At 34.8% G+C, this 24876-nt stretch overlaps 1 protein-coding gene across 1 annotated transcript in view; it reads left to right on the top strand.

Annotated features, from left to right (window-relative positions):
* The window catches only part of SGK3 (serum/glucocorticoid regulated kinase family member 3), a 59939-nt gene that overhangs the window by 16075 nt on the left and 18988 nt on the right, over nucleotides 1–24876 (top strand). Inside the window, exons 4-8 of the mRNA XM_054590221.1 lie at nucleotides 3008–3080; nucleotides 7181–7256; nucleotides 13782–13869; nucleotides 20087–20136; nucleotides 22607–22664. Of these exons, the coding sequence (XP_054446196.1) occupies nucleotides 3008–3080; nucleotides 7181–7256; nucleotides 13782–13869; nucleotides 20087–20136; nucleotides 22607–22664 (345 nt within the window). The remainder of the gene's footprint in view (nucleotides 1–3007; nucleotides 3081–7180; nucleotides 7257–13781; nucleotides 13870–20086; nucleotides 20137–22606; nucleotides 22665–24876) is intronic.

Raw genomic sequence — 24876 nt, forward strand, 5'->3', positions numbered from 1 at the left:
GATAGGAAAATACAATGGGACAGCTGATGACGATTTGGAGAACTATGTGAGATTCCAAACTGCCACTTTGAAGGGGACTGAGGTGTCATTGTCCTGTGTACAATGTTTCTTGTTTCTTGTATCTTCTTCAATAAATGTCTCTATTTTTCATATAACACGGCTGGGTACCTTCTGGACAGACCTCGTATAATAGACCGATAGAAAAGGGTGTATTCCAAAGTATTCTGATTTTGGAATTCTTACAAAAAAAGGTGGAGAGGGGACTGTAAAGAAGTTCCAAATAAATATTGAAGGTATGAAAACTAGATGTACTGCTTAAAATATATTTTAACATTGTAGAATATTGGAAATAAATCCTTTATATCTAATGCTCTAAAAATTGTTAATCACCATGTTATTTCTGGTTAAATGCCCAGCTCTTAGTTCTGTTGTGTTTCCTTCTGTTATTTAGTTTTTCTTTAATGCATATGCAACTGAAACTTATTGTACATAGCTTTAACTATGGCTTAACCAATATTTAAGATATTAAGATAATTTTTTTTACTGTAAGGGAAGTCACACCTTTGAAACAAAATAATAGTAAGAATTTGTACATGAAAATATCTTCTGTAATTTTTCGAAAAAATGGTTTATATTGGAGGCTGAGTGAGGGTTGAATGGCTAGCTTAATTTGAAATTCTTGGATACCATTATATATATGTGATTAGCATTTTACAAATTGTACAAATCTGACTGTACCTATCATGATACCTGGTTTATAATCAGGTAAAAATAACATGATAGTAACATAATACACGTACATAGTCACACAGAGGGTTTATATGAACTTTTTAGAGAGATGAGATCAGATTTTGTTCAGTGAACTAATAATTGAAAATTTGAGATTTCTTTATGTATTTTACTTAAAAGATTATATAGGCTATATTCACCTTCTAAACATATTTCCTTTTGTAGAACTGTTTATAAGAGGGAGGGGTGTAGGGATGCCATCTAAAAACTGAGCAGTGTGGAGGTCTGCATGAGTGGTGAAAACCATATCATCCTTGTGATGGTTTCAGTTTAAATAGCTGGTGATTATATAAGTGGAGTGTTAATATTTGAGTATCTTTTTTTTTTAAGATGTTATTTATTTATTTTTAGAGGAGAAGGGAGGGAGAAAGAGACGGGAAAAAACATCAGTGTGTGGTTGACTCTTGCATGCCCCCTACTGGGGACGTGGCCTGCAATCTAGGCATGTGCGCGGACTGGGAACTGAACCAGCAGCCCTTTGGTTTGCAGGCCAGCACTCAATCCCCTGAGCCACACCAGCCAGGGCTAACATTTGAATATCTTTAGGTGCAAAGGTAAGGTAGGAATGTTTGCTTTGGGCATTTCCCCCACCGTGATCACTTTCATTCTCTCCATCAAACCCCCCCATCTTAAGCTTTTTGCAATTTTTCTTAACATGTAAATGAGTTTTTATTATCCATTTTCCTTTTTCCTGTATTTCTGGAGTTTTTTGTTTTTTTCTTGTTTCCTCATTTTCTGTGTCTGCCTCTGTCTTTTTATATAACGCCTGCCAATTCTGCTCCAGTGGTAAGGGGCAAGGAAAAAAAACCCCAGGGGAATGGTATTAGTTGTGTTCTTTCAGACTACAGAAATGAGGTTAAACCTGGCTTGGATTTCCCTAAGTTTGAAAATACAGATTCTTATGCTTCTTTTAGAATAAAAGACAAAAAGTATAATTTCCAATCTGTAAGCATTTTAATTACCAGTTTAAATGTGTTTTTATGACTGTTTACATTTTTAAATTTTTCACTGTAGAAATTGTTGAACACCTACAGAAGTAGACTAGTACAAAAATGGAAAATAACATAATGTACCATCCAGCTTCAACAATCACATGGCCATTCTTGTTTCATCTCTGGCCTTAGCCAGCCCGCTGTATTTTGAAGCAAATTTCATTCATCGTATCATTTCATCTGTAAATATTTTAGTGTCATCTCTAAAAAAGATAAATGTCCTTAGACATACATACATGATATGATTATCACATATAAAACTAAGTCAATAATAATATCTTAATATCAAATAATCAGTCTGTATTTATATGACTGGCTGATAAGTTTATTAAGTGTCTTTTAATAACTAAATTTTTCCCTCCACCTCTCTTATCTTTCCTTTACAGCTTTTTGTTGAAAAAGCAGTGTCATTTGTCTACAGACTTTTCAATCTGGATTTTGCTGATAGCATGTCAGTGGTGTAGAGTGATTAATACATTCTTCTTTCTATTTCCTGTCAGCTGGTAGTTAGATATGTAGTTTCTGTGTGTGGGAGGGGGAGGGGTCTTACCTGAAGCCTCTACTAAAAGTAAGTATTAGCCCGTATTTATGACTCTACTGCCCCAAGTTTAAGTTCTTTAGGGCCAGGTTGTCTCTTCTCTCGAGATAAGCAAATCTGATAAATGTATTAGAATAGCAATAGGGGAAAGGCTGAAGTGAGGATGTGGAAAGCAAAATTCACCAGCTTTCTTAGAAAACAGTTGTCAATCTATTCATACAGAGAAAACAAAACAAAAAAAAAGAAAAAAAGAAAAAAAAAAGAGAAAACAAAGATTACATCTTTCCCTGAGGTAATAAGTGGAGAGTAGTGTATTCAAACTTATACACCAGATTCCAGTCTAAGCACTTCACATAAATGATTTCTTTTATGCCTCACAACGAATTTGTAAGGTAATTGCTAAAATTATCCCCATCTTACAGGCAAGAAGATTGAGGCACAGAGATGTTTAGTAACTTATTCAAGGTCACAAAGCTGCTAAGTGTTTTATTGGCACAAAATAGGATGATTAGATAGTCTATGGTATTTTATTGGTGTAATTTAATATTATACATTTGATCATTATATGTTTAAAAATATGTCTTACAACGGATTTTCTTACAAATCAGATTGTATTTTATTTTGGTGCATGTATAACTAGAAGACTTATAAAATTAGGTTCATATAATGTTATTTTTAAAAATTCTAGTTAAAGAAACAATTTCCTGCCATGGCCCTGAAGATTCCTGCCAAGCGAATATTTGGTGATAATTTTGATCCCGGTAAGCAATAATTTCATAGACCACCCATAAGTGATCGTTGAAGTTTAAAGACATAGTTAACGTATTTATTGTCCAGTAATACAAGCGTTTATAAAGCTAATTGATCTCATGCTCTATGAAAATAATGCCTCAGGAAGATGCTTACTGTGTACCAGGCATTGTTTTAAACATACTCCATGTTGTAATTCATTTAGTCCTTTGAGTTGGGTATTGTTATTATCAACACTATTTTATAGATAAGGAAGCTTAGGCACAGTTAGGGTCACATACAGCTAGTAAATGTCAAATTTGGAAGTTAAATTTAAGCAGTCTGGCTTCAGACAAACTTATTGATCATTAAGTATTATTTGGGGTACTTTTATAACCATGGAAGACATTCTTTGTTATGCCAAGAAACATTTATTGAAAGTATAGTCCGTGCATAGTATCCTGCAGGCCTCTGAATGGGATACCAAGAAAATGTCCTATTGGTCACCCTTGGGAAGCATAATGCAACAAAAGATCTTAGGAATCTGGAGCCTATGTGTCTGAAGGCTCAAGCCTGGAACTTTTCATTTGAATCTAAGAACTCAATCCAGGTCACAAATGGCTACTTCCAGAGAGACGGAAGTCTCCTTGTCCACCAAAAATCCTATCAGAAGAGTCATCTCTGCAGCAGGTGAATCCTGATAAGCCAGAGTGCCCTCCCTCCACACCTCGTATTTCCTCAACTAATTTGCTAGTAACCTCATAACCCATTAAACCTATGACTTTTTACATGTCTGCTTTCTTGGTCAAATCTCTCTCTACCAAATAGCTCTCAGGTCACGTATCTTGACTGTTTTTCCCTCATTATTTCCTTCTCAAACAGTTTCACTGTGCTCTGAGGAATTTTGTCCACGATGAACAACCTTCTCTTTATCCTTGCATCATTTTCATATTTCTTTCACATTCTTGCTTTAGTTAAAACTTAGTTTTTCCCCTGAGGCCGCAAGATGAACCCCTGTTACCCTCTCAACTGGAGACTCTTTATACTTTGATACTTCATGAACCTCATGATTGGCAAGAATTCTCACTAAAAAAAAAAAGCAAATTTTTATTTGCTTTTGTAACTATGTCATCACAGGGAACTAGAACGTTAGCAAGGCTAAGCCACTCTCCTAAGCCACAAAGTTAGTATGTGGAAAATTAGACTCATCCAGGTTTATTTACTTCTATTATGCCCTAGAGTATAGTAGACTATACTCTATTGTCTGATTAATACATGATACCTTTAAAAACAAAATTCACAAACATTTATGTGCCTTTTATTTTAAAATTGTTTGGAACATTATAAAACTCTTAATACTCTGTTTCCTGATCTGAAAGGTGTGGGTTAAGGATAAAGGGTCTCTGTGATCCCTGCAGGCTCTAAATATCCTTTGATTATAAATATTATCAGGTTGCTCCGGCCACCAGTAGCAGCATTACAACAAAAATCCAAGGTCTCCCTCAGTCAAAGTTTGATTTTTCCCCCTCGCCCCACAGCATTGGAGATTGTCTCCTCTTCAATGATTTTTCTAGAAGCACTGCAATGACAAAGAAATCTTTATAGGTCAGTTTAATACATATTCTGGAGACTAAATCTTTCATTTTATCATCCAAGCATTAAGTTCTTTTGGATTGCTAATAGAAACATCTTTTGAATAACAATTGATACATTCACATAAATTCTTAATTGGAAAGATTTTTAAAAATGTATATCTCCAAATGTAATTGTTAAAGATAATATGTCCATCTTATATGTTCTGGGAACTTATCCTATAATGGGGCTGGTATGCATTTTAGTGTAATCTGGAATTTTTTTAGATATTTGGCCTGCTTAATGTTGATCTAAAAATTAAACTTGTAATTGCCCTAAATTCTAACTGCTGCTGGTCTTCTTTTTTCATTACTGACTCCTTTTATTTATTGTTTTAGATAGGGCTTTCAGAACTGTTTCAACTCCGTAGTGAAGTGGAGAGTCTAATAGCACTCAAGTGGAGCATGGCTGTAGCTCACAGAAGAAAGCAAATCACTCTTTTTTCACAGTCCCTTTCCCAGTGTCAAAGGCAGCATGAGTAAATAGCCACAGAACATTTTAAAATTGCTTCCATATAATTGTTAGATACTCTTTAAATATCTCAAATATAGTCATTCATTTTAATTCTCCTTCCTGTGACACTAAGTCTAGTTTCTGAAAACTGACTGTCTTTCAAGCATAGTTTTTAATCTAAACCTCGCATACTCTTTACTGTCCCGTCACATAAAGAATGCCCTTGGAAGAGTTTTACAAGATACCTTCCTGAAAGTTTTCAAAAAAATTCATGCTTGAGCACTGGCTGATTTGACTCAATTGGTTGGGCACTGTCCCACAAAGCAAAAGGTTGCTAGTTCCATCCCCCATCAAGGCACATACCTGGGTTTTGGGTTCAGTCTGGTGAGGCCAAGTACAGAAGACAACCAGTCAATGTTTCTCTCTCACATTGATGTTTCTCGTCCTTTCTTTTTCCCTCCCTTGTGCTCTCTCCAAAACCGAAGGAAGGAAGGAGGGAAGGAAGGAAGAAATTCATAGTTGAACAAGAAAAGAGTACCAAGTGCACCTGGATCTAAGAGACCAGATCTAATTTATATTTGTTCTTTTCTATCCATACCTTACATTTAAGAAATAGAAATAAACCTATGTGACCGGAAACAACCCATAATTTGGGTGGCAAACACTATAATTAAAACTTTTGTTGAGTATAAATCATTTTATTAAACCAAAACTCACTGTTAAGTTGAATCTTGTTTATAGGTTTTTATGGAGACATTCACCACTTTGAGATACTCTCTCAAGTCTTCTGTTTCTTCCATTTTTAGAGTATAATGGGTGCTCCTTGACTTATGTTAATTACATCCTGATAAACCCATTCTAAGCTGAAAATATCATAAGTCAGAAATGCATTGAATGCATCTAACCTACCAAACATCATTGCTTAGCTTAGCCTAGACCTTTAAATGTACTCCAAACACTTACATTAGCTTGCTCTTGGGCAAAATCATCTTGTTGTCACACAGAATATTGTACTGCATATTGCCAGCCCAGGAAAAAATAAAAATTCAAACTATGGTTTCTACTGAATTCTTAGTGCTTTCACTCCATTGTGAAGTTGAAAATCCTAAGACAAATCATTGTAAGTTAGAACCATCTGTATTTCTTAAGAATTAGTGTTTAGGATGGTAGTTTTTTGATACAACACCAAAAATAGTAATAGCTAGAGATTGTGTTCTTTCTATCAGGCATTCTACTATACACTTATGTGCAGTCATATTTAATACTGTAACAGCATTACGAGGTATAAATATTGTCATTATTCTCATTTTATAGGTATGGATCTAAGTCTTAGGAAGATTCAAGGTCAGTTAGCTCATAAGTAGCAGAGACAAGATACTTGACTTTTATTGCTTAACTTTTATTGCTAAACTGCTGTTGTATGAACTTCAGTTGTCACCAGTCAAAACACTTTGAAGATGCTGAACAATTATTTGTTAGAAAAGTGTTCCAGTGCATTTTTCAAGGGTTTTTTGGGTTGGGTCTTTTTTTCCTGTTTTGTTTTGTTTTTGTTTTTGTTTTTGTTTTTGTTTTGGCAGTAGCTTTGTTTTTTAGCAGCAGAGTTTTGGTAATAGTCAAGTAACCAATTATTCATTCTCCAGTTGCAAGGATTCCCAGTGATTCTTGTTTTCATTTTGTTTTTTTAATTAGCATGATTTTTTTCAGTCACCAGTGTCATAGTGTTAATTCTTTTTTCTTACCTGCTAGTACAGGAGGAGTTGGACAAAGCAAATGCCTCCCTGGTGTTTGTAGTGAGTCTATTTAGAACCTAAAGTAGGCATTTTTTTGGAGAATTTTCTTTTGGAAGATACGTCATCTATTTTAGTTTTATAATCATTGTATTTATGGATTTTAAAATAAATATTTCTAAGTATTTTTATAGTATATTAAGAAACATGAATTAAAAATAGCTCTTAATCAGAATTTACTCTTATCTATTCTTATATAACTGTATTGATAATTACATGGTCTGACATAAATAATCCTAATAGCATGTCTCTCTTCACAGATTTTATCAAACAAAGAAGGGCAGGACTGAATGAATTCATTCAGAACTTAGTTAGGCATCCAGAGCTTTACAACCAGTAAGTAATTTTCATTGTATTCTGAAGAGGCATTGAAACCAAACCTAAGAATATTGAATAAGTTACTAATACAGATTTTACATGTTCTGTTAAATGTAATTGTGCTATATATTATGTGTGTGTATATGTAAAATTTTCCTTAAGCATTTTCCCCTGGTATTCTTTACTACTTTTTTGACCATCAACTCAAGGTCCTAGTTATTTTCTTTCCCCCTTTTGTGCTTATATTGGTTTTGTAGATTAAACTTGAAAGTAATGTGCATAGTACACAGTTAAAATGTTTTGCTAATTGTTCGTTGTTAGATTTATTCATTCAAACACCATTTATTAAGCACTTGCTGTGTGCATTGGAAACATAAAGAAGAACGAGTGTCATTCCTTCGTTCCAGAGGCATAGGCTTCCCCAGTCTAGTGGCATATAGCAATATCCCACTAGGAAAGCTTTATGGGAGAGGTGCTAGAAGATAACAGAAAACTATGGCCAGCACTTACAGGGGAGGTCAAAGAAGGCTTCCTGGTACTTAAAGAAAGGACAGTCATATGAGAAAAAAAAGTCAGGGAGAGCATTCCAGGCAAAGGGAGCGGTCCTGGAAGGGTCTACAAAAAGCCTAAAGTATGCAGGATGCTTACGTATGACTGGAACACAGAGTATATTTTCAGAAAAGGAATAAGTAAGACCTTTGACGGAGTTGGCAAGGGTCAGGCACATGTGCTACCACTCTTGTTCTCTTCTCCCGAGAAGGCCTCTAGCTCTTCTCAACAGAGCATTCCAGGCGGCCACTGACCATGAAGGTACTTTCCCAGCCCTGTGTGAGTCTCATGCTCATGAGTTTAAACTCCTTTTGTAGGTCAGATGCTGCTGATGAAGGTAGAAAGGATGCGTCATATCAGAAATACCTAGAAACATGATCTGAGATATGTTTTCATATTTGAGTCTGGTAATTGTTTCATGGGTATTCATTATATTTATTGTGATTTGTAATTTACATACATGTTACTTATATTGTTTTGTAAGTATAAAGCATTATATTCTAAGAAATAAAGAGGATAAAGTAAAATATTTGGGGAGCTTTCTCATAGCCCACCTGTCTTTGTAGATGTAAGTAAGGGTTTGTATTGTGGACAGTGATGCAAACACGATATACTTCTACAGTCTTTTCAGAGTCAGCACTGAAGGGCTATGTTTTTAGCAATTGTCCTAAAAACAATGATTTTTTTATATAGGTCTTTACCATTTATATAGTTCTTTACAGTTTACAGTAGGCTTCTACCATTCTGAGCATGTCCTCTGACCTCCTTTTTTGACCCTTTTAATGTAATTTACTAAATTAGTGAAATAATAGGACTGAACCTCCTCCAGCCAAGTTCTTGTGCCCAGTGTTCTGTATTTCCCCTGACGCAAGGGACAGGGTTGGGGGAAGTCCAGTAGCTGCAGTAGACCTGGGATCAGCCAATGCACTGAAGAGCAGCTGCCTTTTCATTCAGGATCTCCAGCAGGTGACAGAAGGGCACAAAGTTAGGGAGGAACATTGAACTCAGCGTTCCTGTATCAGGTGTATTCCTCAGCAAAGAGCCTTTTACTATTTGTCTCTTTGCACAATTATTTTTTAAACATTATGTCTTTTTCCTAGGAGAAATTGTGTGTTATCTTCAGCTTAGAGCTGTCCTTCTAACCTTTAATTTTTGCTGTATGAACTTGAGAATACTTTGAATTGGCTTATCACTGGCTTGTCTGATATATAGTTCATACACTGAGATCTTGAATTTGTTTCCTCCTTTGACAGGGAGCCTCATATGGAATAAGTATGGAAAAAAATGGTGGTGGTGGTGATTATTTTGGTATTTTTGAATAGTGTTACTCAGAACCTCTAACACTAGATCTAGAAGAGTAGTCCTATAAAGATATATTTGATATTAAAATTCAACTGAAAGCAATTTGATTGTTTTAATTTTAACTATCTTAAACAATACAGAATTCTTTTCTTTTTCAAGATTTTATTTATTTACTTTTTAGAGGGGAGGAGAGAGGGAGAAAGAGGGGTAGAGAACCATCAATGTGCAAGAGCTATATTGTATCTCTTGCACGCCCCTAACTGGGGACCTGGCCTGCAGCCCAGGCATGTGCCCTGACTGGGAATCAAACCGGAGACCTTTTCGTTGCATGCCAGCATTTAGTCCACTCAGTCACACCTGCCAGGGCCACAGTTCTTAAGCATATTACCCAATGGATTCTTACATATATGTGTTCCCTGTAACTACCATCATTCCGTTTAGGGTACAGAACCTTTTTCCATCACCCCAAAAATAAATAGCCAAAAGGTTTTTTTTTTAACTTAATTTTAACTGACATTTTCTTTTTAATAAGAAGTGACATTTCATATTTTCTGGATCTGTTGTTAATTGAACTGGGTTAATTTTTACATTCTTCATTTGAACATCAAATTATTTATAAAATAGTATAGATTTAAGGAAGCAAGAAGAGAAACTAGTAAGTGCATCTTGAACACCTGCTGTGCAACTATCATTACTGTTAGGGAAATGAACTTTAAAAATTGCTTTACTCCAATTGATAAAAGCTTATTTTTAAAACAATTTTATCAAAATTGATTTTTAAAATCCCTAAAAAACTGGAATAAGATATGTTAGTATTTCTCTGATGTCTGGATAGAAAGGGGGTTTTCTGAGCATATTGGCAGTGCATGATGTGTCACAAAGTAAAACTGACAAATTTGACTAACAGAAACATTATAACCCTCAAAATCACAAGTGAAATTAAAAACTAAAAATATAGAAAAAGTTTCCCTTAATAAAGAACAATGGATAAATGTACTTAATATGCTCAAGCAGATAAGACACACTTAAAACACCAAAAGAAAAAGCACATTGATTTGCAAAAGAGGAGCTACAAATGGATGATTAATTACTCAAAATAACTGAACATTTTATTCCCTATTAAGAAATGCAAGTGGAAGCAAAAATACCATATTTTAGCTTTATTGTAGTATAGCACATACAGAAAAGAGCTCAGATCCTGACTGCGCAGCTTAATAAATTATGTGAAAGTGAATACATCTGAGTTGCCACTCCTGCGGCCAAGCAATAGAATGTTACTAGTATCGTTGAAGCCCTTCATATACAGTATCTCCTACCATCTCTATTCTTTCCCTCCTTCCAAAAGTAATTATTTCTCCTGATTTTTTAGGAGCATAGATTAACATACCTTGTTTGTTTTCTTTTTAAACTTAGTACAATTGGAATTGCGTGATACATATTCTCTGGCTTATTTTCAACAATGTGAGAGTCACTATGTTGTCACATATAGCTCTAGTTTGTGTGAATAGACCACAGTTTATTCATTCTACTGCTGATGGACATTTGAGCTGTTTCCATTTTCTGGCTGTAATGAATAATGTTGCCATTAACATATCTTTTGGTGCACATGAGCAAGCTTTTCTGATATATCTTGGCATAGAAATTCTGTGTTGTAAGGTATATGCAGGGTAGAGCAAACGTAGGTTTACTGTTGTTCATATGGAAAATAATGCAATAATTAATAAATAATAATACCAGAATAAACTCTGTGTTCTACATACAACTGTAAACCTCCTTTTGTTCCACCCTGTATATATTTAACCTCAGTGGATAATGCAAAGTAATTTTCCAAAGAGATTGTACTGATTTATACTTCCACCATCAATGTATGAGATTACATTGCTTACTTTATCAATACTTACTGTTGTTAGTCTTTTAAAATTTAGCCATTCTGGTGAGTGGGTAGTGGTTTTATTGTTGCTTTAGTTCGCATTTCATTAATTGCTAATGAAATTGAGTTCCTTTTTAAAATAATATTTTTCACTTATCAAATTGTCAGAGATGGTAATATGAACTGTAACATTGAAAGCTAACATAGTCTGGAGAGTCTTCAGGATATTCATGTAACGCTAGGATGGGATAATAAATTGGTACAACCTCTCTGGAAATTACATTAACAAACTATATAAAGCCTGAAATGATTTATAATTCAAACCAAATAATTTTCTTTTTAAAAATCTGTAGTGAAAAATCATACATGCAGTTCTACTGTTATGCTTAAAGATGGAACAAAGATGGTCAGTTGGAACATTAATTAGAGTAGTGAAGTTGGGTAGTAAAACATTGGAAGCTATCTGTATATTCTAAGGTGAACAAATCATTGAATAACTTTTAGTGGATTCATAACATTATACAGCTGTCAAAGTGATATATAGAGTTTTTAACAACATGGCAAAATGCTTATGATGTAATTTGTAGGTGAAAAAAAGTAAAATAAAATACTTTTAAATGTAACAGGATTTTAATTGTGCAGAAAAAAAGACTGTGATAAAATGTGTAAAGTGGTAATAGTACTTGCCTTTGGGTCGTAAGAATGAAGATCTCCACCTTTAAAATTTTTTTTGAGATAAAATTCCCTTTATTTTAACAGTGTTGAGCATGCCCAATCCGTGTTATTTAGTGTAGTTCTAAAACCATACAGCCATCATCACTATCTTATCCTGTCACCCCAAGGCTAATCTAACATTAATATCACCCCCAAAAGAAGCTGCACTTTGAAATTTCTCCTTTTCTCCAACTTTTGGCAACCACTAGTCTCTTTTTATCTCTATGGATTTACCTGTTCTAGACATTTTATGTAAATGGAATCATATAATATGTGATCTTTATATCTTCCTTTGTTCATTTAGCATAATGTTGTTGAGCTTCATTCATGTTACAACATGTACCAGTACTTCATTCCTTTTCATGAATGAAGAATATTCCCTTATATGCATATACCACATTTTGTTTGTTCCTTTATTATTTGATGGACATTTAGGTTGTTTCCACTTTTTGGTTATTATGAACAATGCTGCTGTGAACATTTTTGTATGAATTTTTTGTGTGGGCATATGTTCTTATTTCTAAGATGAGTTGCTACATCATATGGTAACTCTATGTTTAACTTTTCAAGAAACTATCAAAGTTTACCATGGTGGGTGCACCATTTTACATTCCCACAAGCCCCTCCAATTTTAAAATATTATTTTTCACCTTTCTGAATTTCTTACAGTGAATGTATGTTATCTATATTTAATTATTATGAGCAGTTTGGGAAATCTTGCCTTTTGTGATGATGTGGATGGACCCTGAGGGCATTATGCTAAGTGAAGTCAGTCAGACAAAGACACTGTATGATTTCACTTACATGTTGAATCTTTAAAAAACAAAACAAAACAAAAAACTGGAGCTCATAGATACAGAGAACAGATTGGTGGTTGCCAGAGGCAGGTGTTGGGTTGGGCAAATGGGTGAAGGTGTCAGAAGGTACAAACTTCCAGTTATAAAATAAATAAGTTATGAGGATATAATGTACAGCATGGTGACTATAGTTAACAATACTGTGTTGTATACAGGGTGGAGCAAAGGTAGGTTTACAGTTGTTTGTATGGAAAACAACATAATAATTAATAATAATAACAACACGAGAATAAACTGTTTTGTGTGCTCACAGTTGTAAACCTACTTTTGTCCCACCTTGTATTTTAAACTTGTGTAGAGGGTAGACCTTGAAGGTTCTCATCACAAGAAAAATATTGTAACTATATGTGGTGATAGATGTTAACTAGACTTACTGTGATCATTTCATAATACGTACAAATGTCAATTATATCTCAAGAAGAAAGAAAGGACAATTTGGTAGGAGGTACCTATGATACAGAGATTCAGTCATTGCTCAGGACACAAGGTCCCTGTTTTATTGTAGTTCATTTTTTCTCTTCATCTTTGATCTTCACTCCCTATTCTTCATTACCACTATTGATACCCACTTTGATATATGTCTTTGGATATCTGTTTATTGACTCTTGCTTTGTGTCCATGAGTATTTAATATATACACATAAATGGTACTGTGCTCTAGTTCTTTGTTTCTGCCTGCTGTAGGTGGATACTCATTCTCTAGTGGTAGATGGCTGTTTGCTTCTGATTCACTACCTAAGGAATGTTACGTCTTTCACTGAACCTGGACATACATTTTTGTGTGGTTTATTCCTAGAACTGGAATTTCTGTTTCTAGGGAAAAATACATATACAGTTTCACTCAGTATTGCCATATTGCTTTTCAGAAAGTTTCCTCATTTTACATTCTCACCAGTAATACATGAGGGTGTTTCTTTCCCTATATTTCTACCAACTTTTGATAATATCTATCTTTCTAATTTTGGCAATTTAGTGGACATAAAGAGGTATATCATTTTATTTTCATTAGTATTTCTTGGATTATTAGTGATGTTAGGCATCTTGATAAATTTTCTCAACTCTCCCTTTGCCCATGTTGGTTTCTCTATTTTTAAAAAAGTAACATTTTCTTCTGTAATACAGAATATTAATAGATTTTGTTTGTCTTTCTTACTGTAAATGCTATTATAATTATTTTTATTTTCATTTTTTAGAAAGAGAAAGGCTGTAGAAATACTTTCAAAGTCATAATAAAGTTAATTTTTGTTTTTAGTCCAGATGTCAGAGCATTCCTTCAAATGGACAGTCCAAAACATCAGTCAGATCCATCTGAAGATGAAGATGAAAGAAGTACTCAGAAGGTAGTAAGAGGGATTGTATTTTTTAATTTTTTTCCAACTGACTTTTTTTAATTTAATCTTTATACCCAGCTTCTCCCAGCAATCACTGCACTGTTGTCCATGTCCACGATTCCTTCTTCCTTTTCGCTCAAGAGGGATTGTATATTTAACAGATGAAATTATTGGCAACTTTAGGACATTGAGTTAAAACAGTCACTTTATCCATTGTAACTTTTCTATTCTGTAAAATACATTAAAAAATGTGTATACCTCTTACTGATAACTCATAAAATTTATAAATAAGTACTTTTTACAATAAAAATTAATACATATTAATTAAAGAAAGTTTTGAAAATAGTAAGAAGGTAAGCAATACCCATATTATCACCAGCCAGTCCTCATTATTTTTAACATTTTAGTGATTTTCCTTCTAATATTCCCTTAATGTATAGGGATTTATAAAAAATTATCTAATTCTAATTATATAGTATATACAGTTTTGTATTCTGCTCTCTTCACTTTACATCTCATTTTTTGGGGGAGGGAGTTATTGTCTGTCTTAATCATCATCACTGTACTTGAATAGGATTTTTTTTAAAAAATAAATTGAGCATTATGCTAAGTGAAATAAGCCAGGTGGTAAAAAACAAATACCATATGACCTCACCTATAAGTGGAACCTAATCAACAAGACAAACAAGTGAGCAAAGTATAACAAAGTCAGGGAAATAAAGAACAAAATGACAGTGACCAGAAAGGAGTGGGGATGGGGATAATAGGGAGAAGAAGAGGAAGGGGCAACTCAAGAACATGAAAAGAGGACTCTGCTGGTGTGGCTCAGCTGTTGGAGTGTTGCCCTGGGAAACAGAAAGTCATGGGTTTGATTTCCAATCAGGGCTCATACCTAGATAGTGGTTCTCCATCAGGGTGCACGCCAGAGACAACCAATAGATGTTTCCCTGTCACATTGATGTTTCTCTCCCTCTATTTCCCTTCCTTACCTCTCTCTAAGATCAATAAGCATGTCCTTGGGTGATAAAAAAATATATATCTATATCTATATATCTGTATTTACACACACACACACACATGCATACACACACATATAAATATATATGAATTCCTTTTTTGTGACTGTTGGAAAATAGTAATGTTTCTCTGGTGCCCTAACCTAAGAGGATCCTCAGCTAAGAGTTTAACTTTTTCCTGTAACATGGTTGTTCCTTGGACGATGTAAAAGAATATTTTTAGCCATGGCTCGTGTGGCTCAGTGGATTGAGTGCCGGACTGCAGAGCAAGGGACCACTGTTTCGATTCCCAGTCAGGGCATATGCCTGGGTTTTGGGCCAGGGCCCCAGTAGGTGGTGTGTGCAACCACACAGTGATGTTTCTCTCCCTCTCTTTCTCCCTCCCTTCCCCTCTAGAAATAAATAAGTAAATAAATAAATAATCTTTATAAATAAATAAAATATTTTTATTTTATATTTGTGCAACTAATCTGAAGAGAAACTGGAAAGCATTTGTAACAAGTAAACCACAGGCATGGTAACATGGACCAGACTAAAAGTTACCAGAAGAGAGTAGGGAGGGGACTAGACAAAGAACATGTATGAATGATGCACAGACATGGACAACAGTGTGGGAATTGACTGGGAGCAGGGGAAGGGCAGAGGAGGGCAAAGGGGGAAAAATTGGGACAACTGTAATAGAATAACAATTAAAAATGATTAAATAAAATAAGAGTAGTGTCTATATAAAAAGCTCATACAAGAGTACAAGTGGATTTTTTAAAAGAATGATATTTAAGATCCTAGTAGATAAAAGAAGTGACACAAAGAAATCTTTGTAAATATAGGATATATGAGAAAATATTCAACCTTGATGCCAATAGCAAAGGAAATTTTTAAATGAGAGATTTTTTTTCCTAAACCAAATTAACAAAAATGCAAAGTACATAAAATACTGCAGGACTGAGAAGGTAAGGTAACATGGGCACCGTTGGACATTACTAGTGTCATTATAATTTTGTGCAATTCTTTTTGAAAGCAATTTTGCAATATGTATCAGACATGAAAATACTCATGTCACCTGAGAGTTAATGCAAATGAAATAATCCTTCATATGCAAGAAACAAAGATGTTCATTTTAGTATGATTTATAATGAAAAACTAGAATCAAGTTAAACATTCATCAAAAAGTATGTCTACATATTGTACATTTAAAAATATTTTAGAAGATGATACATTTTAGGTTTTGACATAGTATTCAATGAAATAAGGGTATAACATTTTATATGCATATTTACACAATGTGATTACAGTGTTTTTAAAAGTTATGCAAAGACTATAGAATTACTATTAAATATTTATAAAATTATCTGTTGATAAAGTTATGGACTTTTTTCAAAAAATAGTGTTTCTCCATAAACGACCCCGAATAGCCGCAGCAATTTTGAGAAAGAAACACAAAGAAGGAGGGATCACAATACCAGACATCAAACTCTACTACAAAGCCACTATACTCAAAACAGTCTGGTACTGGCACAAGAACAGACCCATAGACCAGTGGAACAGAATAGAAAGCCCAGAAATAAGCCCAGGTCTCTATGGACATCTAATATTTCACGAAGGGGGCAGAAGCATAAAATGGAGCCATAATAGCCTCTTCAACAAATGGTGTTGGGAGACCTGGACGGCTACATGCAAAAAATTGAAATTGGATCATCAGCTGACACCATACACAAAAATAAACTCAAGATGGATAAAAGACAAATATAAGTCACAACACCATCAAAGTCCTCGAGGAGAACATTGGCAGGAAACTCTCAGATATCCCACACAGCAATTTTTTCACTGATATGTCTCCTAAAGCAAGGGACATAAAGGAAAGAATAAACAAGTGGGACCTCATCAAAATAAGAAGCTTCTGCACGGCAAAAGAAAACATCAGCAAAATGAAAAGGGAGCCAACCCTATGGGAAAATATATTCGCTAATGATACATCAGATAGAGGTTTGATCTCCAAGATAAATAAAGAACTCACTCGACTCCACTCCAAGAAGACAAACGATCCAATCAAAAAATGGGCAAAGGACCTGGGCAGATGCAAGGAGGAGATACAGAGGGCCCAGAGGCATTTGAAAGGATGCTCTGCATCACTAGCCATCAGAGAAATGCAGATCAAAACCACCATGAGGTACCACCTCACACTGGTCAGAATGTCCAGCATAAACAGATCCACAAACAACAGGTGCTGGCGAGGCTGTGGACAAAGGGAACCCTAGTACACTGTTGGTGGGAATGCAGACTGGTGCAGCCACTGTGGAAAGCAGTGTGGAATTTCCTCAGAAAGCTGAAAATGGAACTGCCTTTTGATCCAGTGATTCCCCTGCTGGGACTAGACCCTAAGAACACCAAAACGCCAATACAAAAGAACCTATGCACCCCAATGTTCATAGCAGCACAATTTACAATAGCCAAGTGTTGGAAGCAACCTAAATGCCCATCAGTAGATGATTGGATCAAAAAATGATGGTACATATACACAATGGAATACTACGCAGCAGAAAGAAAAAAAGAACTACTAAACTTCACGACAGCATGGATGGAACTGGAGAGCATTATGCTAAGCGAAATAAGCCAGGGGGCGAAAGACAAATACCATATGATCTCACCTATAAGTGGAACCTAACCAACAATACAAAGATGCAAGGAAAATATGACCAGCAACACTGAAAGGAAAAGAAATCAACAGAGACAAGAGGGAAGGGGGGGTGGGCAGGGAAAGGGAAGGGAAGGGTAAAGTTAAGGAACATATAGCAAGGACTCATGGACAAAACCAAAGGGGAAGAGCTGAGGGAGGGAAGGTGGGAGGGGGCAAGGGAAAGTGGTGGGGGGGAGGCAGACACAAATGTATTTAAAAAATAAAGAAAGAAAGAAAAAGAAAAAAAAAAACCTCTTACACAGTTCAAGCAACTCATTAAGAACCAATAAAACCAAAAATAACTGTATTTTCCACAGACAAAAGATAAATTTTTTTCACTGAATTGCCTGGTTTTTTTGAGTAAATACTTGCCATATCTCTTTCCCTTAACACTACACTACCATGACATATCCCTGTTCAAAAACCTTCCTCCTAAAGAAATCAACAGAGACAAGAGGGAAGGAGGGAGGTGGGGCAGGGAAAAGGAAGGGAAGGGGAAAGTCAAGGAACATATAGCAAGGACTCATGGACAAAACCAAAGGGGAAGAGCTGAGGGAGGGAAGTTGGGAGGGGGCAAGGGAAAGTGGTGGGGGGGAGGCAGAGACAAATGTATTTGAAAAAAATTAAATTAAATTTAAAAATATAGTGTTCCTAATACTTTTCATATTTTCTAACTATCAGTATATATTTTTTAATTGAAAAAGATGAAACTATTAAAAAATATTTTAAAGGACAGAATCCATGTAACCATGATTTTCCATGTTGTGCTTGCTCATCATGTTGAGAGTATGTAGGTTTAGGTCATTTAGACAATGTCTGCCTTGCTGTAGGATACAACTGGTTTTGAAAGAACCAAACTGAGATTCCTGGCTCCTGTTCTGTCACTATTGGCTTTAGATTTAAATTGTTTCTTTTTTATTTTTTTATTCATAAAATCTGAAACTTTTTTGTTTTTATTGATTTTATTATTATTTTTCATTACCATTTATACCTCCCATCCCAAAATCTGAAACTTAGACTAGCATCTCTTGCAGTTTAAAATATAGATAAAAAGAATCTCTTCAAAAAAGGGAAAGAACTATACTTCTTATTACTTGTAACTATTTATGAAGGACTTGTAGGTAGATAACTAAATGAAATTAACAGCCAGAAAATATCTCAGAAGGCATATGGACCCACCTTTTATTTATAGAGAGAAAAAGAGAGGTCAAGAGAAGTCAAGAAACTTACGTTCTCGATTAGTGTTCACTCTGTTAATTATACCTCACCCCCAGTTTAGTGATTAGAAATAATCTTTAAAAATAATTGGTAGAGTTAAACGTTGTCTAATCATTTACCCCAGTAATTTTCATTATTATTTCAGAAATGTGCTCCATTGGAAAAATTATTGCCAACTAATAAAATCTTACCACATATTAATGTAATTGAGAGGACAAGTTGTCCATGTTACTGTTTAATCTGTGCTTACTGAAATCATTTTCCTCATCTATATAAGAAAAGTTTATTGAATGGAAATGTGATCCAGTTCTCTGCACATTTATTAAAACAGTAAGTGTGTCAAAATTACAATTTAGCTTGGATTACATTATCATAGCCTATGGAACACTATAATATTTAAAGATAATTACAATATATTTAAGTCAAATTATGCTTATACACCTTAAACTAAACTTATACAGTGCTATGTGTCAGTGATTATCTCAGTAAAACTGGAAGCGGGGGAGATTATTTTACACTTAGGCCACAATAGGGCAGTACTCATTTAATGAATCTTTCTTATTTTTTATTTTTTGTCTTTTGCTAGACTGTTATGGTCCTTATATTTCTGGGGATTGAAAATTTATTACAGAAAGATTTTTCATGTACAGGTATTGTTAGGAAATAAATTTTATTTGTAGCTAAAAACTGGTGCCAGTGTTGTTTCATAAGAAATATATTATTATATATCAGAACTTTTGTCCTTTATTTTTAAAAGTAGCTTGTATTCTGGAGAGTGTCCATAAGTTTCAAATGAATTTAAATGGAAATATAAATGATATTTGTCTCTAATAAGAAATTGCTTTGATAAACTTGCTCCAATTAACTTAAATAGAAGTTTTTACCAGCTTATTTTATGTCTAGAGCTTTTCATGTCTACAACTATATAAGGCCCTAATAAAAGTAGCCATCTTTATTGAAATTTTGAACAAAAGAAGCCATTTTTAACCAGGTTGTTTAAAGTAAAAATAATCCCTCTTAAATTGTGGTTTCAATACTCACCTCTTCCAAGGAGATTTCCCCAGTTTGCTTCATTCATTTGCCACTTTGAGCTTGATTTCTACCTTACACTTTTCCTTACATCTGCTCTTGAAATTTATCATAAAAATTATTATGGGTATTTCCAAATAAGTCATATGTTTATTAAGAATTAGGACTTTAGGTTTCTTTAACATGGCACTACCTTGAATATCTGCTACCGTTACGTATATTTTATTTGAAAAACATTGACCATTGAAGCTCCAATATGAACATTAATTTTTTTTCCCCACTTCCACAGTTACACTCTACCTCACAGAACATCAACCTGGGACCATCTGCAAATCCTCAGTAAGTTTGGTTTGTTCCAAATAATCCTTTCAATTTTAGGAGGAATTTTTTTTTTTTTTTTTTTTTGTGACAGCGCAGACAGAATTTTACCAGTTTAACTGGAAGCCTGTGAAATATAACCATACTTACAGTGACTGTGATACTGTCCCTTTGCTTGCCTAATTTATTGCTCTAGCTTTGCATGGCTTTAGTAGAGCTCTGAGACATTTGTAATCCACAGATTATTGATCAAGTTCTGCTGTTTCGCTTTTGTCACTTTGTGTGTGTGTGTGCGTGCGTGTGTGCGTGCGTGCGCGTGCGCACGCGCTCTCATCAGACTGTATTTCCCAGGGACCATAAGCCCTGGGTGGTACTGGGGAGGTAGTCTGACAGAAGCCTCCTTGCAGGACTCATTGGCATCCTCCTGGTGCTCAGTGTCATTGGTACAACCCTAGTTGTTAGCCAACTTGTTCCAGAGTAGTCATGGTGCACATTAGCTTATTTATTAAGGCTTCTAAATGGTTTTATGCACTCTCTCCCTTAGTCTCATGTTTAATTGACCACAGGGGAAATATGTTGAGGAACACCAGGAGTGGTAAATACAGACTTTATCTTAGTGCCAACTCTAGATATTGGCAGTGAAAGCCTAGATTACAGAGTAAAAGGGATTCCAATGCCACATCTTGACCCAGTGTGAGGAGTGCCCTGACAGTAGCGATGTCTGCCTGTTGCTCTTCTTACTTAAAATTACTTTTGCAGCATATTGTACTAATTCTAAAGTATTCTATCTTTTATCCCAGGATACTACGCTTCCCTCACCCTTTTGGTCCACTTAAACAGTGAGTATAGACAGATAAGAGACAAGGTCCAAGGAATGGGTCATGGGACACTTCAGCATTCTAAGGTCAGGGAGGAACCAGCCAAGGAGACTAAAAAAAGAGTAAATGGTGAGGTAGGAGGAAAACGAGGAGTGTAGTGTCACACAATCAGGTGAAGAAAGTTTCTTGAGGAGGGAGTAATTACCTCTGTTAATGCTGCCAATAGAGAATTAAGATGAAGATTGAGAACTGACCACTGGCTCTGAGAAGTCACTGGTAACCATTACGGGCAGTTTCCCTGACAGGAAAGGGTTAAGAGAGAACTAGAGTGCAGCAGGTGTAGACAGCGAGTTTAGACCCTTACATGAGGAGTTCTGCAGCAAAGGAAAACAAAGAAATTGGATGGTAACTGGAAGAGGAAATTTGGTTTTGAGTGTTTTTTCTGTCATAGCAGCAAGTTGGTCAGGCAGCACAAAAACAGAAATTTGCTTTCAGTTAGGGTTTATCACCAGCAGTTAACAGTGAGGCCTCAGTGTTTACCATAAGGCATTTGCATATTTTTTCACTATTACATTTGTTTAAAAAATTATTACAGTATCTAAGCATATTGTTAAAGAACAAAATAACTAGTTCAAAGAGCAAGTTCCTGAAGAAGAAAAACATCTAAGCTTAGTTAAGGATTTATCTCCCTAACCGTCACCTGTTATTATTTAACTTAGACTTGATGTTACTGTCATGTTTGAATTGACTTTCTTTTGATAATTAATTGGAGGAAATTTAGAATCTAAATGGAGTAATTCCCCCCTCCCTAGTACAACTTGGGAATTCAGAATGTGTTGAAAGAAATAGCTCTTGTGGCTGCTTACGCTCAACTTTCTGCTACCCTGTACTTTTGCCTACATACAGCCAATGCTGAGTTTTACCTGACAGAAGAATAGAAGTAAAAGGACAATCTTAATATTCCCTCTGGCTTCTCTACTCTTGGCTTTCCTACATTACCATCTACGAGAATAAGCAGAGAGGTCTTTATCTGTAATGTATAATAAATGATATATATGCAAAACACTGTGATGACTTTTTTCTCCATCAGAAATTTTTCTTAGTGACTTTACTAGGTGTTTCTGCTATTAAGGAGGATTGTAGTGTCACACAATCAGGTGAAGAAAGCTTCTCGATGAGAGAGTAATCAACTTTCTAGGAAAATTACCAAACTAGAGAGTCCTTGGAATGTATTACTGATTTATATAGTTATTCAGTTTCTTCATTAACAACACTGATAAAGTTTATAAAATTTATAAAATTATAATTTATAATTTAAAAATTATAAAATTTATAAAAGTTTATAAAGTAGTAATATTGGTTTAGATAGAAGCTATATTGAGTTCAAAACTATATATATATCAGTTTCTTGTAATGAGACTATTACTGAAATTTCTTTTAAGCAGAACTAAATAAGGCTTAAAGTTATAAAATATATAATGAGAAAGTAGATGTTTTTACTATTTATTATTACCTATTTTATATTAAAAATGAATTACTACTAGTGTAATAGCTGGAGCCCTCATGCTGAAGTGTTTTGTACCCAACATTTACTTATTAGACTATGCTGAGAAATGTTTAAAATTTAACATCCAGTTTTTAAGAGGCTAATTCTTTTCATTCATTTCTTTCAGTGCTAAACCAACAGACTTTGATTTCTTAAAAGTTATTGGAAAAGGCAGCTTTGGCAAGGTAAGAGTATTTTTATTTTCTCATTCAGTAAATAAGTATTTATGGAATGCATACTTTATGCGCAAGGCCACAAAACTTGTTGAGATGCAGTATATGGAGTTAAGTTCCTTTCTCTATTTTCAAAGTACTGACAGAATAATTAGGGAGATAATTAAATTCTCCCTAATTAAATTCTAACATAAAATTCATTTATTCAAAAAGTATTTGCTGAGCACCAACTTCTATGCTGAGCATAGTTCTGGGCACTATTTAGATAACACTGAACAAAACTGACGTGGTTACTGCCTTTGTGATGCTTACAAACTAATGGGGGATATAGTCAATTAAAATAGGCAGTCAAATAAATAATTATAAGTAATAATGGGCTGTGAAGGAATTGAAGAATAGTATGAAATGATAGAAAACTGTAGGCATTGGTGGGGGGGGAGGCGGGAATCCCTACTTAGATGAGTGACCAGTCAGTAATCACTACTTTGAAGAGGTGCTACTTAAACTGAGGCTGAAAGACAGAAATGAGTAGCTGTGTAAATAATAGTTGAGGGAAGAAAGCTCTGTGAAGAACTTTCTCCTCAAAAGTGAGTGTCAGTTGAATCACTTCACTTGACAGTGTGGCCATACCAGGGAAGGAGAATCACTTCAGGCCACAAGTGTCATAGATGGTGTTATCTGAATCATCAAATATATTGAAATGCTTTTCTATTATATCATTTTTATTGTTATTATATTACAGTTGTCCCAATTTTTCCCCCTTTGCCCTCCTCTACCCATCCTACCCCCAACTCCCACAGTCAATTCCCACACTCTTGTCCGTGTTTGTGCGTCATTCATACATCTTCTTTGACCAGTCCCTTCCCCTTCTTTCCACTATTATTCCCCTCGCCGCTTCTCTGTGGTCACTTTCAGCCTGTTACATGTTTCCATGCCTGCGGTTCTATTTAATTGCTTTTATGCATTATACTTCAATCTGTATAAAAATAAATATGTATATATTTAATTATAGCTTGCTGTATTCATAGCTTCCTGTATCTCTGGCTTGTTTTCTAAGTTCCCTAGATACCAGAAACCATGACCATGCAGTTAAACCCATGTGTATTTTTACACTCAGCAAATGTATATTGACCACCTGCTACATGCTGGGCAATAGAAAGATAGAAATAGGTCTGCTTTCAAAATGCTTACAGTCCCCTGGGATGTTAGAGATAATCTCTTATTAATAACAAAAAGTGTTATCTTTTAGAAACTTCATGTTTAGATCTAGAGTCTACCAGGATTTGGTTCTTGCATATAATATGAGGTGTAGGGTCACAGTTCATTTTCTTCCCTGTGTATATCCAACTGATCCTACATAATTTATTGCAAAGACTATTCTTTCCCCACTGAATGCAGAGTAACCTTTACTATATATCCAGTGCCCACATGCATGGATCTACTTCTAGATTTTGTGTTTTATATTGGTTTGTAGATTTTATATTGTGTTCCAGCAGTCTGTCCTTGCACCAAGATCACATTGCCTTGACAAATGTAGCTTGATATCCAGCAGGATGGGTCCTTCCTCCTTGTTTTTCTTCATGAGGTTATTCTAAGCCCTTTGCATATCTGTATAAATGTTAGAATTAGCATGTCAATTCCCACAAGATTCTGTTGGAATTTGATTGGGATTGCACTCAATCTGTAGATCAATATGGAGGGAACTGTGATCTTTACATTTTTGAGTCTTCCAATCCATGACTGTGGTATATCTATTTGTTAATTTAGTTCATTTTTAATTTTTCTCAGTACTGTTTTGTGATGATGTTCTGTATAGAATTTTTATACATCTTTAATTAGATTTATTCCTGTTTCATTTTTTTATGCTGTTGGAAACAGTTGTTATTTATTGAAGTTCAAGGCATATATTACTTGTGACACATTGGTTCTACTCCTAGCTATATATCCAACAGAAATGCATGCACATATGTATTAGGAAAGGCATCGGCCAGAATATTCCTGGCATTGTTATTCATAAACAATCTAAGTGTCTGTTAACCAAAGAGTGGATTAAATTGTGTAATACAGTAGTCTACACAGCAATACAAATACTAAAATGATACAACATGCCAGAGCTTGGGTGCATATTAGATTATTTAGAGTGAAAGAAGTCAAGCAGAGACAACTTTATCTATATGATTCTAATTACATACAATTTAAAAAATGATAAAAATTACCTACGTTA

Source organism: Pteronotus mesoamericanus, unplaced genomic scaffold (genome assembly GCF_021234165.1).
Source record: "Pteronotus mesoamericanus isolate MK-2021 breed Mesoamerican mustached bat unplaced genomic scaffold, CSHL_Meso_final scaffold_174, whole genome shotgun sequence".
In the NCBI taxonomy this organism is placed as follows: domain Eukaryota; kingdom Metazoa; phylum Chordata; class Mammalia; order Chiroptera; family Mormoopidae; genus Pteronotus; species Pteronotus mesoamericanus.